The sequence below is a fragment of the Prinia subflava genome, chromosome 9 (assembly GCF_021018805.1).
Source record: "Prinia subflava isolate CZ2003 ecotype Zambia chromosome 9, Cam_Psub_1.2, whole genome shotgun sequence".
NCBI lineage: Eukaryota > Metazoa > Chordata > Aves > Passeriformes > Cisticolidae > Prinia > Prinia subflava.
The window spans coordinates 10,038,151-10,053,485 of NC_086255.1; the positions used below are offsets into that span (position 1 = coordinate 10,038,151).

Consider the following 15,335-nt stretch of genomic DNA (forward strand, 5'->3'; position numbering starts at 1 on the left):
CTTGGTGAGAGCTGTGTAGATGCTCAGCCCCCTGCTACAAATCCCCAGTTTCTACTGCTCTTTCCCACAACAATCTGCATTACTTTGAGGGGGAAAAAATGTCCCAGTTACAGACTGGTTGCTGGGTCACCTTCTGACACCACAATCTCACCAAGGTGCCAAGCAGCATCTGCCATTTTGCTGTGGGATGCTCGAGATGGGCAGGGGTCATTTTTGGTGATTAAATTGCAAAGCAGGAGTCTAAATTTCACAGGTGGCCAAAAGAAGAAGGTGAAGGAAATGAAAGTTACAACCACAATAAAGGTATTGTGATATAGGAGGGTTGATAAGATAAAGCAAGTTCTTTTATGGCTTATTTCCTGGCCTTGATCACATGATACAGACCAAGATTGCAACACTTAATGGCTCTGTCATTTGGTGAGGTTGGTGTCTGGGAATTTTGGTTGCTACTCCTCAGGTCTTTCTCCCTCACCCCTCTCTTTTGTTATCTGATGCAAAAGCAGCATTATAAGGACATAAAAGTGGCCCAATTAGGAAAATATAACCCAAAGTAAGGTAGATTGAAGTGCTTCCATAAAACATCTTTGCATCAGAATTTTCACCCTTTTATTTGAGGTCAAACAATACCTTAGAAATGACAGTTTCATATCTTTAAACATTTCAGAACAAATATCATAGACAGCTCTGCCTGATACATTAATTATTAAAGATTTTACATTATCTACATTGGCAAGTTCATTAGGACCACTTCAAAGCTTCCCCGAGACCCAAAATGCACAGGAAGCAAGCATCAAACATTTTGCCTTAACCGGAAGGTTCACTCTGCTTTCTCTTATTTAACTTATTAGTCATATATTATTCAAATGAAATAAATAGTGCTGCCTCCTCTGCTCAGCCAGGCAGAGCCTTCAGCAGCAATCCACTGGCTCATTCAGCCCGGGCATGCACCAAGCCCCCGTGCAATCCAGACCCCCTCAGGCTCATCCAGGGGTTTAACCCTGCTCCTGCTGGCTCAGGTGATGCTGGATGCTTGCAGTGTTCAGCTCCCTGCACACAGGCAGGACAGCAGCTCACATGGCACAGTCACACCTCCACCTGGGACATGGCTGTTCAGAGGAACTTGTCACCGGCACAGGCAGGAGAGCTCTGCAAAATGCTTTCTGATTTGAAAATTTCTTTTCTCACAAGATCATGACTCTTCTGGAATGAGGTTCCTATGCAGCATACCCATCAGTTTGTCATTATTAATTCTATCATGAAGGAAAGCAAATTAATCTAAATTTTAGTGCTCAATGAGTCAGAACCAGTTAGAAGTCACCTCTGGGCACAGAAAGCTTAACAATGTGGCTCTGCAATACCAGGCACTCAGTAACAACCTAGAAGCTCTTCCAGACATCAATATTTTCTCTTCTGTTTTCTGCTTCCTTTAGCACATTTTTGGGAGATGGGAATGCAGACTTTTTTTACCTTTATTAAATAAAAAACTTGATGAGGAAGACAGAATGGGGGCACATTTTAGCCACCAGACAATTCAGTAAGGTGTTTTTGAGTGGTGGCTTAATTAATTTTAAATTACATAGAGACATCAATATCACATTGATAGTCTGTCCACAGTGATGCTTGTTATTTCTGTGCTGAGCTGGGTCCAAAGTAGAGAAAGTGAATCCAATTCAATCCTCCTGGCTTGTTCTCATCCCATGCTGGGGTTGTAGGATAGCTAAAGGAGGGAGGACAGACCTGCTTTCACACTGTAGTTGTTTTCCTTGGACTGGCTGTGGACAGGCAGAATGGCATCTCTAGACCTGGAGCAACTGGGGGAAGGTCTGTGAAAATGCTGAACTTTCCCCTTCCCTGTCCTCCCCCTGGTACACTGGGATCTGCCAGCAGCTTGGTTATTTCATACTGTGCACGCTCCCCAAGTCACACTCCCACATAGGAGAACTGTTTTCTTTCCTCCCTGTATTTGATTGCCACTGCTCCCACGGTCCATCAGCTAGCCCAAAGTGATAAAATAATAATTTGCTGGCAAAAAATAATCAAACAATTTCACTGGCACAGGCTGATTACCTTGTGTTTAGCCACTGTCCTAAATTCAAACAAACGGAAAATGCTGCAGAATAGGAGAGGACAAGGCATCCCCACTTGGGGAGCTGGAAAGGCACACGACAAACATTTGAAATGTTTCAGACTGATCCTTCTCCCTTCCCTGGGCTGGTGCACAGCTCCAGCAGGTGCAGCTCTCCACAACCCTCTAATAAGAGCCCCTGCCAAACTCAAATCTAACCCCAAATTATTATTATTACTGTTATTGTGAGTCAGAGGAGGCTGAAAGGACCATTTCACAACCCTGATTGGATTCAGCTGCAGAGTTCACCATTGGCAAGTGATCTCCGTGATCATCGTGCCAATGTTGCAGTGCTTTTAGAATGTCCTGACACGTGCTTTAGTGTGAGCATCGCTGGATTCTGGCTGGTTTCCAAGAAATGAATCTCCTCAGCAAATATTCTGCAGGGTGAGCATAATGTGGTCTGTAACACAAATGCAAAACAAGGCTGTAGTTTACCCCGAGGGGGACACTGATGTGTGATGAACTAAATGGGCCTTTTTGGCCCAGACTGCCAGGATTATACGAGTCCCTTGTGGGCAAGACTGGAAGATAAGGTGAGAATAATCGGGAAATAGCAATTAGCTTCACCCAAGGCGGTTAATGAGGAAAGAAATTTTCCTGTTATAACAGGAGTGCTGGTCACCAGGCTCTCCCTCTCCTCTCTCCTGTCCCTCCTCAGGGACAGTCTGCAATCCCAGCCCCATCCAATGACCCTTCCCAATGCTGGTTGCAGGGCAGACCTTTTATTCTCTTCTGTTGCATTACAAGATTTGCTGTGCTGTGTTGTACCCTACATTGTATTCCAGGGATCTGCAGTGTGGAGAACACCACAGTTGGTGGCCAAGCCTGACTGCAGGGGAGCTGGAATCGCTGAGCCTGGAGAACAGCCTGAGAGAAAAAGGAGCCAGACCCTTTCCAGATGTGCACAGCAAAAGGTCACAGGGCAAGCTGCAATGAGGAAAGGCTGCTTGGGTATCAGAAATAAACCTTTTTGCCCCAAGGTGGTCAGCACTAGCACCAGCTGCCCAGGGTGGCTGTGCTTCTCCTTTCTTGTAGATACTCAAAAGCCAGCAGGACAGTCCCTACACAACCTGCTCTGGCTTTGAAGCTGGCCTGGTTTTAGCAGAGGGTTGGACTGGAGACCTCCAAAAGCCCAGTGCTGCAGGCAAACCCCTCTTGCCTGGACACAGTCACAAAGCAGAGCTTTTCTTTTGTTGTAGCCTATCTTGGTGGTGATCTTCTCATGTCTGCATTTCTGTAACATGTTGCCTTCTGTTTCTGTCAGTAGGGTTCACTTATAGCCCACCTACGAAAATCTGCCAGGGCAGAGCAGGGCAATGGAAGGTATTTCCATTAGGAAACACACATGGCAAATGACCAGATTTTCACAGAACCGTAGAATAGTTAGGGTTGGAAGGGATCTTAAAGATCATCTACTGTCAACCACGGGCACTGGACCAGGTTGCTCAAAGTCCCATCCAGCCTGGCCTCGAGTATTTCCAAGGCTGGAGCATCCACAACTTCTCTGGGCAACCTGTTTCAGTGCCCCACCACCTCCACAGCACAGAACTAGTTCATAATATGTGATTTCAACCTGTCCACCGCTGTGGTGCTGGGGGAGCAGGTGTGAGCGCCCAGCCCGTCCTGCCCCGGCCCCTTCTCCGCCCGCCCTCGGGGCTCGCACACTCCGCGGCCCGGAGCTCGCCGGGCGGCCTCAGCCGCTCCTCCACGAGGGAGTTTCGGAAGTTCAAGAGCGAAGCGGATCGCGGAGGCGAGCGCAGGCCGAGGCGTGGGACAGGCGCCTCGCTCCGCTCCGGTCCCTCCCCGCCGGCTGCAGCGCACTCCGGTGCCCCGGGCTCCACAGCGCCTTCCCCTCACCGGGACACGGCTGCGGACACCGCCGGCGGGACAGCGCCGGGCGGGACGGGACGGGCAGGACATGCAGGGCTCAGCCGGGCAACCACGCCGGGCAGCGCGGCGGCGGCGGTGCCGAGCCCGATGGCAGTGCCGATCCGGGTGGCAGTGCCGATCCGGGTGGCAGTGCCGATACCGGTGGCAGTGCCGATACCGGTGGCAGTGCCGATACCGGTGGCAGTGCCGATCCGGGTGGCAGTGCCGATCCGGGTGGCAGTGCCGATACCGGTGGCAGTGCCGATCCCGGTGGCAGTGCCGATACCGGTGGCAGTGCCGATCCCGGTGGCAGTGCCGATACCGGTGGCAGTGCCGATCCCGGTGGCAGTGCCGATACCGGTGGCAGTGCCGATCCCGGTAGCGGTGCCGATCCCGGTAGCGGTGCCGATCCCGGTGGTAGTGCCGATACCGGCGGCGGTGCCGATCCCGATAGCAGTGCCGATACCGGTGGCAGTGCCGATCCGGGTGGCAGTGCCGATCCCGGTGGCAGTGCCGATCCCGGTGGTAGTGCCGATACCGGTGGCAGTGCCGATACCGGTGGTAGTGCCGATACCGGCGGCAGTGCCGATCCCGGTGGCAGTGCCGATACCGGCGGCAGTGCCGATACCGGTGGCAGTGCCGATACCGGTGGCAGTGCCGATACCGGCGGCAGTGCCGATCCCGGTGGCAGTGCCGATACCGGCGGCAGTGCCGATACCGGCGGCAGTGCCGATACCGGCGGCGGTGCCGATCCGGGTGGCGGTGCCGATCCGGGTGGCGGTGCCGATCCGGGTGGCGGTGCCGATCCGGGTGGCAGTGCCGATCCCGGTGGTAGTGCCGATACCGCCGGCGGTGCCGATACCGCCGGCGGTGCCTATACCGGCGGCAGTGCCGATCCCGGTAGCGCTACCGCCCGCGCGCCCCGTGACGTCAGCAGTGACACCATGGGGGCGGCCCCGGCGGCCCACGTGGGCGCTGACGTCACGGCGGCGGGCGGGCCGGCGGCAGGTGAGGCGCGGCGAGCGCGGGCAGCCGCGGGTGGGTGCCCCGGGCTGATGGCACAGAGCGGGGTCTGTGCCCGGGGCCCGGCCCGGCCCGGCCCGGGCTCGGCTTTGCCCTGCAGCCGGTCCCCGGCGGGTCTCCGGGCCCAGCCCGGACGCCCAGGCCCTGCAGGGGATCCAGCACTGACAGCCGGGCCCAGCCGGGGTGGCCAGGCCCAGGCGGCTCCGGCAGTCCTGTGGAGGGCTGGGGGAGGCTTTTAGCCCAGGTGGGCAGGAACATCTCACTTACGAGGAGATACGGTGGGAGCTGGGCCTGTTCTGTCTGAGAGAACAGAGAGGACTGAGAGGGGATCTCATCGATGCATGTAAATGGTTTAAAGGATGGTGCCAGGCCCTTAGAGGTGGTGCCAGCGACAGGACGAGGAACAATGGCCATAAACTAAAACACAAGAAGTTCCACTTCAGCATGGAAGAACTTCTTTACATTGAGGGTAGCAGAGCACTGAACAGGCTGCCCACGGATGCCTTGGTGTCTCCTTCCCTGGAGATACTCAAAACCTACCTGGATGTGTTCCTGTGTTACCTGCCTCAGGTGACCCTGCCTTGGCAGGGGTGTTGGACAGGACCAGGGGTCCTTTTCAACCCTAACAATTCCATTCTCTTTGGTGAGTTAGAGGTGCTGCAGGTACTGTGGAGAGGGGACAAGCCTGTGCCTCAGTGGATGGCTGCCTGGGCAGTGGGTGCTTGGGCTGCCCTGTGTGCAGCCAGCCCAGGCCAGAGAAGCCTGGCTTTGAGGTGATGCTGCTGCCTCCCGACTATTCAAGCCAATGCGCTTATTTTGAACAAGACTATTCATAAAGGAGAAAGCGGAGAGGAAATTATCACAAGGATGAGCATATCTGAAGAAAACATGACATAAACACTCAGGGTGGTCTAACCCAGCAGCCACAGGCAGACCCAGCTGCAGCCAGGCCTGGCCTTGCCTCCCTTCCCCACCGTGGCACTGGCACACACCCTGACACCGTGGGCCTGGTGGCCCTGGCCATTGGGGCACTGAGGCTTGCAGCAGCCCGTTGCTGTTGGGAGGCAGGAGGATGTGTCTGGTTCCTCTGGCAGCATTTTCGTGGTTGCTCTTTTCCCGTGTGTCTGATAGAGATGCTGTCCAGGCAGGATCTGGTCTGGGCTCTTGGAGAACTGCCTCCTGCAGTCTGGGTGAGGTGTAGATAATGTATGTCTAGACGGTGACAGATTTTAGGATCCAACTCTGACTTTTGTCATGCTACAGTGGTAGTTTGCATGTTACTTCTGCTCTGCCTTAATTTCCTCATATGTATTATGGGGAGTGGCCCCTGACAGAGTGACTGAGAAAACAAATTGGCATAAACCAGCACACACTTGCAAGATTTAATCATAAATCTTGACAAGCAAATGCCTGACCCTTGATGTTCCCTGTTCCCTCATGGTTCACCCTCAGTGCATCTCTAATCTTACCACCAAGAACGTAGTGTTAATGCATTTTCAGCTCATTGCTGGGGGATGAGAATGTTTTATGGGAGGGCAAAGTTTGTTAGCTGCTTCAGTTTTGCCCTTTGCTTTCTCAGGCACAGTGGAGCTTATGAAGGCTGAGCAAAGAGCTGGATGGTATTTTGTGTGAGCAGAGACAAGTGGCATCCAGACGTGGGGAACTGCACAGACAGGTAACAAGGGAGCCTGATACCTTTGAAAAAGGGCAGGAAATGGAACTGGTTCTTGCTCTGCTACAGCCACTACCTCAGTTTCAGCTGTGTTTTGTTTTAATCACTGGACTGATTAAATAACAATATAAATAATGATACAGAAGCTGTTTTAACTTTGTAGAGGCTTGTAATTATGGCCAAGGGAGAGAAGTCACCTGTTAAGACTTACAGGGGTGACCAGAGTAAATGGCTACCAACTATCTCTGAGAAAACAGCTTCTATTTCTCTGGAAACTGAAGACAGTTTTTACTGTAAAGTCTGTGGAGGATATTTTGAAAGCCATTTCTTATAATGTGGGGGTTATCCAAAATAGAAGTCCTTCTTAATATGGGTTTTGTTGCTAATCTACCTTAGTTGTGTTTTTAATATCACAAGCAAATCTTTCAACAGTGAGAGTACTTTTTAAAGGGTTTTTTTTTTTTTGTCCTTGAGAGAATCTCATCTTGCTAAGAAAACCATGGCTTGTCAGCAAGGAGCTTTATTAAAAGGCAAAGCCTTGTCATGCCTTGCCTATTTATATGAGACTTCTAGACTCCTGGAGACAAAACACAGGCCAAGAAAGGAAGCTGTGTCCTTATGAGTTTGTAGAAGGAGATTCTTTTCTGCTGGCTAGTCGCTGTGTTGTTGCTCTCTCCTCTGTGTTTCACTATCTGAACATAAATCAGCAGCAATGTTATAGAGTGTTACAGCAGCTCGCTGTGGAGGACAAACAGAAACAATCACAGTATTATAAAGTTCAGTGTAGCTTGCAAACACTGTGTAAAACAATGAAATTTGTCCTGGAAATAAATCTGAGGTGCAAAGGGACAAGAGACCAGTTTGAGGATGTAGTGTATGCTGCCTTTTGAGCTTGATTTGCTTATGTGGTCTGGATTTTAAAATACAGTGTACGTTAGGGCAGAGTCAGTCTCACACAAATCTGGTGTGCTGTAAATCTCCTGTGATGAGACGTGTGAGGGGTGGTCTTGGGTTTTCTTTACACCTGAGTGTAAGATCTTGGTTCAGTTTGTGATTTGGTCACAGTGCTGCTGTGTGACCTTGGTCAAATCAAACCTTGTGAAAGGGAGGTAGCTTTCCTGCCCTCCTGTTTAGATGGCAAGCATCACAGGGCAGGGACTGTGCCTTATTGTGTTTTGCCATAAGTCTGTAATGTCATCTGGGACTCCTGGTAGCTACTGAAGTGTAAATAGAATAAGTGCCTGGATAAGCAAAAAATGTTTGAGACTTGCATGCTGTTTGCTTCTCCCTGTTTGTAGACATGGCTGTGAAATGAGCTGTGAAATTAACTGGTCAGAATAAAATACTTTATAGCATAGCCTTCAAGCAGCACATAACCCTCCTTGCCCTGGAAAGTGACAGCATTAAACTTGTAAGAGTTCTTAAAAATGTGAAAGGAGCGGGGAGAAAACTGGGAAAGGGATTATCTCACTTTGGAAGTGCATGAGGAGTGAAGAAAAAGGTGGAGAACCTCTGAAAAAGTTCAGGCTCCTTGATTTCCGTAGTTTTTCTGGCCAGTCATCCTCTGCAGCCATCCCTGGTGCCAGCCAGCAGCAGGGCCTGACGCATCGCTGTGCCGGCTGCGCACAGCGGGCGCTGGCGGGTGAGGGTTTTGGGGGAGCATTGAGAGGCTGGTGTTCACTGCAGTGCCAAAGGGACAGCCACTGCAAAAACAGCCAGGGAGGGTGACTGGCCTGTGCCCTTGTTTCTCCCTCTCTGCTGTGTGCCATCCAGGCTGTGTTCCACCCCTGCCTGACACCAGCTGAGATCTGCAGAGCATTTGCCAAAGGTCTTTAGAGAACATTCCCTAAGCATCCTTAGTTGTCCTCTGGCAGTCACTTGTGAGAGCTCAGTGGGTTCTTCCTCCTGTTACAGTTGTGTTCTTGCTAGGTGAATGTATGCAGTCCTGAGGCCAGTGTGGCCAGTGAATGCTGGTTCTGATCTATGGGTACTTGGCTTCCATGCCAAGGCCTTTCCTGGCTGTCATAGGGTGTGTCTGAGGTACTTTGGTCGTGGTGCTGTCCACATGCAAGAAGGGGTTGACCAGTGCATTAAATTGACGTGTATCACCACAGGACATGCCATCCTTCACCAGGTGAGAAAGATCCTTTCCAGGACAGACCAGCTTGGACTCTCTGGCTTAACCTGATTCCTTGTTCTCAAGGAACATGAATGAAGGTGAAATTCTGGTCTGAGAGGGGTGATGTTGGCACGGTTGTCCTCAAGGAGAGTTTCCAGTGGAGGCAGCTTCCTCCCGTCTGTGCATGTGGGTGACCTGGGATAGCTGGAGAAACACTGAAGTTTCATGCTTTGTTTTAGTTGCAGGTAGGAAGATGAGTCCGAAAATTACGACAGAGCTGCTGAAGCAACTGCGGCAGGTGATGAAGAGTCCCAGATATGTACAGGAGCCTGTCCAAGCCTACATAGTGCCCTCTGGAGATGCCCACCAGGTATGGATGGATGCATTATGGGAATGGTTGTACTTTCCTTCCCTGCAAAAAGTAAAAACCAGGCATAACTAAAATCATCCTTTGTTCACTCGCTTTAATGGTTCTAGCGTAAAAGTCTGGGACACCTGAGAAATATTGTGTTGGAAAATGTTTCTGGGGTCTGTTCAAGAGATTGAGGTTTTTATGTTCTTGTAACAAATCAGAGTGGATGTTCCACCAATAGCTTTTCATCAGATTGTCTTCAGGGAGCTCACACTGCAGAAAAGGGAGCTTGCCAGGGCACTCACTTTGCCCATCCTGGCTGTTGGGAAGAACGGGTTTACTGGGGGAGAAACAGGCCTTACCTGGGCTTTACTTTCCCCAGTAGCACTTCTTGATCAATACATACTTTCAAGCAAGGTAGCAAAGGTTTAGTTGCAGAATTTTCTCTTTGCTAGATCCAGTTCTTGGTGGAATTTGTTGCCTTATGCTAGAGCCCTTCAGATCCCACATGGAGGGGCCTTAGGAGAGGCAGGGAAGGAACAGGCCACATTGACACTTCTCTTTCCATGCTGCTCTGCATCATGTTCTGTGCACTAAAGACAGGAGGCACCCTGGGCCCAGGGTGGTAACCCATGGCAGTAACTGTTGGGTGCTACTTCTACTGTTAAGAATTTTGTAGTCCGTGACATAAATTTTAAATTGCTGAGCTGCTTTTTACCTCTGCTACTTGCTCAAGTACAAGTTTCACTCTTCTGCTTGCTCTGTTAGGAGACCCAAGAGCTGCTGAGGGTTTTTCCCTCCTCAGCCATTTTCAAGAAACAAAAGACCTGAAGTTTTACTGGCTCACACCCAAAGCTCCCTTTTACCCCAGGGTGCACAAGAGCAAAATGCAACTGAATCAGAACCTTTGCCCTTGACTTGGCACTGGGGTGAGCTGGGTCCAGGCTTGCCTGTGCCCTGGGACCATATGTGCAGCATTGTGTTTCCTCCTAGGGAGATCCAAACTTGGGCAGGTAGGGGGAAGGCGTTTTCTGCAGCTGCTATTGTCTGCTGCATTCCTGCCTCAAGCTGCCTCTGTCCATATATAACTCTGGTTTCATTTCACTAGACATTAAATGCTGTCATGTGAGTTGAAGAATGTGACCCTCAGGACTTCTGGGTTTTTCTGTTGCTTTCTTTTCCTTCACAGAGTGCAGTTAAGCAGAGAACCCCATGTTGCTATTTCCTGCCAGGCGAGTTGGTCAGGTTTCTCTGCAGAGGGAATCTATCTGAATAGAAACGATTACCAAAAACTGCTGATTCTGGTGCCTCCTGAATAGCTGGTGCAGGGTTTTTTTCTGGGTTGGAAATTGATGCAGTTTTTGCCAGTGACAGAGACCTGTTGACCCCAGAACAGCCTTACTGATTCCAGGTAAATTGTGATGACCTGTGATTTGAAACTTGGCCATGTTCCAAGCAAGGGTTTGTTTCCTGTGTGCAAACAAGAACTTTACAGCCTTGCAATCAGATTTTGCTCTTAGGCAGCTCCCTCCATGACTCAGAATAATGGGGTTTAATGATATCCAAGTGTTTGGTGGCCTAAGCCATTTCCCACCCACAGCCCAAACAAGCTAAATATTGCTGTCCTTGCCTCTCTCAGCTATTCCTGAGGCTGTCCTGGCATTTGCATCACAGAACTTGTCAACAAATAGAGCTTTCCTTCCTGTGGTGTTGCCACAGGGTTTAAATTGGGGGAAACTTTACTCCCTTCTGGGTTGCAAAGGAACCCCTGGATTGGACTGATGCTGATACGCCTTGATGCTGCAACTTGCTGACTAATTTCTTTTTGTAACACTGGGAATGTTAATGAGCTCTGAGTTCTGTGATGCTTTTAATATTGGTTTTCCTGCGAGGCTAGGTGGCTTAGATTATCATACTGCCAGGGGTCTTGCTACCTGTTGTATCCTTTGTTTTCCATATTTGGTTGTATAAGGAACCAAAAGACTTGCAGAGCTTCTCAAACACAGCTGGCTCTGACTCAGGCTTAACCAAGGCTGCCTTGGGTTTGTGACTCTTGCGCTCAGCCCTGGATGTTGGCTGGCTGCTTTAATTTTTGAAAACTTTGATGCTGGTGATAAGAAGTCGGAGAAACAGACTCTTTCCTTGGAGACTTGGGTGGTCCAGAGGCTGATGAGAAAGGAAGACAGTCCCAGCTAAAAGTGGAATGAAGCCCAAAGAGTCCCACTTCTTTTCATGTGTGCTGGGTGGCTACAGGTGCCCAAGGATCATGAAGGGATGAAAAGCTATGCTTTTAGGAATGAGGCACCTAAACCCTTTGGGTTTGGTTAAAAATGTTGGAGCTTTTGGGACGTTGCAGTGGTAAAAGCAGGATCCATTTTTATGTTGAGTCAATGTGTGTTTACATTAAATCTGGAGTTTGCCCATATGGGACTATTCAGATATTGGAAGAGCTGCTTCTTAATAGGAGGGAATGATGTTTGGATTAGAGCTTGGGTTTGGAGCCAGTCAGAGCTTAACTGCAGCTGGCTTTACCCTCCAGGCCTTGACTCAAAACAAATTTGGTCAGATTTGGCTGGTTGTCTCCATAAAGGAAGCACCTGCCCAGCTTAGGGTGTTTGGGTTGGCAGAGGTGCTGTCTTCTCTCAGGGCTGGCTCCTCTGACACACACTTGTGCTGAGCTGGGGAATCAGCCGAGTTATAAAGCAGGAGATGGCTTGTGCACAGGTTGCTCTGACGTGTTCCACATCTCACCAGTGCAGTTAGGTTTTTGGCACTGAATACCTCCCACCCTCCAGGTACACTGTCATGTTTGTTCTTTAATTTAGACACCAGTGTTGTGGCTCTAAGGGTAGCCAAATGGGCTTTGCATTGCTGATCTTGGTTGACATTAGACTAGAATGAGCTTCACAATGTTTACAGCACAGCCATGCAGGCTCTGGGGATAAGCAGCACTGATGTTTGGGGTTCTTCCTGGCTTAGATGAGGGTTTTTGTGATGTAGCCTCCACCTGTGTGACTGACAGGTGTGGTGAGAAGCAGATGCAAAAGGACTGAGGAGGGCCAGGTTGAAGGCCATCAGAGCTGCAAGAAAAACCCTAGGGAAGTACCTTGCTCTCACTGTGCTGTGGTCTGTGCTCTGTGTGGCATACACAGGTGTTCCCCATGTAATTTTAGCTTGTGCAAAACATGGGCTCATCTTTGCACAGCAGGGGTTGCTGCATGGAACAGAACAGGTGGGTGTGCAAGAATTCAGACTGACAGATGAGTGAACTGTCTTTCCCTGCAGATCCCTGATACTCCCTTTTGAAGCCCTTCTGCTTCATTGTAAACTCTCAAAACACTCCATGGATTTGTCTGTGAATGGGGTAGCATGAGACATGTCCATGCAGTCAAGGTCTTTACTTATTTGGGTCAGCTTTTACCAGATCTAAAACTCATGTACTTCTTTTTCTTTTGTATTTTTTAAAATTGTTTTCATCCATGTCATTGTTCTGTGGTGTTAACCCATGCTATGAATGTGAAGTTGCTTGTCTTCACAAGCAAACCAGCCTGTAGTCTCTCCTGTATTGGTCAAGAGAAATGGAAAAGAAATCACTGCTCTCGTTTGTAGTTAAGTACATCATTTGGGATGTACTTAAGTGATGTGATCCATGATGGGAAATTTCCAGTATCTCCTCTTGGCTTTGGATCCTGGGAGATGATGCCCTACCTTTGAGCTGGGAAGTGTAGGAGAGGGGAGTCATAGCACTCAAGAGGCTGAATAGTCTCTAGGGAGGGTTGAAATGAAGAATCCTCAGGGCCTGCATCACTCTGCCTTCACATTCTGTCCTGTTGCTCTGAGGCAGGCAGTGGAGAGACACTTGATTCTTTTTCCTCATCAGCTTTGTCCACTGCTGATGCCTTTGCCGTTATTTTAAAGGGGCTCAGTGGTGGTAATGTGCTGTGTGGGGCTGAGGGATCCACCCCATCAGCTGGAGCTGTGCTGAGGGCAGTCATTCTTTCCCAAGGAGGATATCCTGACCTCCCTTCTCCCCACAGCTGCTGAACATGTCACAGCCCTGTGGGGCTGGACAGGAAAAAGCACAGGAAACTAACTGGGTCAGAGAGGAGGGCACGCATGGTCTCCATATCTCCCTCCTTTCTGCCAATTTTGGACTAAGTGGAGGATTTCTTTGGAGCATATACCAGGAATCTTCCCTGGCAAGTGGAAGCAAAAGTCACTCAACAAGATCCTCTTTTGGACCATGAGATTTGCTGTCCCAAGGTTCGGTTTCAAAATGTTAGTGGTGAATGGTTTGTTGGCTTCTCCCAGGAAGGGAGAGACATGGCTGTTGTGGAAGGGGTTTGATCATGATGTGATTTGGAGCAGAACTAAAGAGTTGGTCCCAGTTGCTGTGATTTGTACAGCTTGCTCGCTCACTCCTGTGCTTTGAACCCTCTGTGTTCCTTAGAACACTGAGGAGTAACAGATTTGAAGGGAGTATTTTTTAACAATCAGGTGATTTTATCACAGTAGGGACTAAAAGCACCTGAGAATTGGGCTGTGATTTCTTAGCTCGGTTCCCAAGATGTTTCTTTTGCCCCAGCACAGCTGGGGGCAGAGAAACAGGCTTGGATTTCAGACCATTTGTAAGGTACAAATCCAGGGGTTTTGCAGCTCAAACGTCAGTGCTGTCAGGCTGGATTAAGCTGATTTGCTGATTTGCACTAGTTCATTAACAGGCCTACTCAGCAGTTCTGACCTACAAACTTGTCAGAATGGAATCCCATTAAAAAGTCATGTGGGCTATGTGAAATTTCAGTTCTTTTAATTTTGGCAATTCCTGTTAATATCAGGAGTCTGTGCATTCTCGGGCTCTTCTACAACACTCTGAAAAGGTGTGTCCAGAAGCACTGGTTGTGACAGGTTTAGGATGGAGATGGACTAACAGCCTTTGATTCCCTCTCATCCATCAAACCATGGTGGTTTTGGCTGTAGTCTGATTTTGAGTAGGCAAGGAAGAAGTGAAAGGATCAGTATCTATTTATGAAGGGTTCCAAGGGTTAAATTTTTTACAGTCTTAACACCTTGATGATTTTCTTTCAATGTGACTATTGCAGGAAAAAAGTCTCAAAGGAATTTTTACAAATGTCAGTGAGGGAACTTTAGTGGAGATAGTGAATTTTACAGAGTTTATTTGCTGATTACCTCAAGATCGAGGGGTGCTTCTGGTTTCCCTTGCCTTCACATTGCAGCTTCAAAGGCATGATTTTTTTGTTGCCCAAAGGGGAGGCTGAGTGTGAAATAAACGTCTGCAAACTCTGAAGCACTTCAGTGTTTACAGATGTTTGTGGGAGAAAAGTGCTGCAGCTTAAAAAAACCAACCAGTTGAACATAAATACAGTATAATCACAGTGGAGTAGAGCCCAGGATTTTTTAACTCATTTTGTTCTCTCTGTGGTGTCCTTTAGGAGAAAAAGCTTATCAAAGTATTTGTCATCAGCTGATTGGTTTTTTCCCTGCTGCTATAAATAACTGCTGCCTCTTTTGTTTTCTAGAGCGAGTACATTGCACCCTGTGACTGCAGAAGGGCGTTCATCTCTGGATTTGATGGCTCTGCAGGTACCTTTCCAGAACTTGGGTTCTTGCATAATTCTCCTCTAAAGAAATAGTTCCTTTCATGGCGTAGAGGCAGCATGGAAAAGAAAATCTATGCTGCTTGTTTGGACTGTTTTATTCCCATTTCAGCATCTGCAGAATGATATCTTGGCTACCCGCTGGAATTATGTAATATCAGCGGAATAACAAGTTTTCAGAAAATGTTTGACCCCTAAATGAACCTCTCATAAAGTAAAATCCTGTTAACTCTTTCGTGTGGTGCCTGTAACCTGCAGTCATTTCTTTTGATGTGCAGCCAGTATGAACAGGTTTTTACGTTGCCCGTTCGGGCTGCGTGACTAGTGGATGGACTTTAGCTGGCCTTTCTGTTTAAACAGAGCCAGGGCCAGAAACTCTGCATTTGGAAACTGAGCACTGTGGAAAAGTTTGCTTATCTTGCCGAGACAGGATGTTTTCTTGGCTGTAGGATAGGTCTGTGTTTCAAGAGACCTAGTTTTTACCCTAGCTGTACCCTAAGCCTTGCAAATTGCTCTGTGGTTGTTGAAAAGTCACTTTAGTCTACTGAAGTTTTTTT

The 15,335-nt window shown here is 48.9% G+C and overlaps 1 protein-coding gene across 7 annotated transcripts in view; it reads left to right on the forward strand.

Moving 5' to 3' along the window:
• The first annotated feature begins 4,942 nt into the window (after positions 1-4,942).
• XPNPEP1 (X-prolyl aminopeptidase 1) overlaps positions 4,943-15,335 on the forward strand; it is a 30,531-nt gene continuing 20,138 nt past the window's right edge. Inside the window, exons 1-4 of one of the 7 annotated variants that reach the window (XM_063405350.1) lie at positions 4,943-5,005; positions 6,600-6,695; positions 9,051-9,181; positions 14,701-14,764. In XM_063405350.1, the coding sequence (XP_063261420.1) occupies positions 9,065-9,181; positions 14,701-14,764 (181 nt within the window). In that variant the 5' untranslated portion in view covers positions 4,943-5,005; positions 6,600-6,695; positions 9,051-9,064. The other 6 variants (XM_063405346.1, XM_063405349.1, XM_063405351.1 and 3 more) reach the window with 6 other exon arrangements.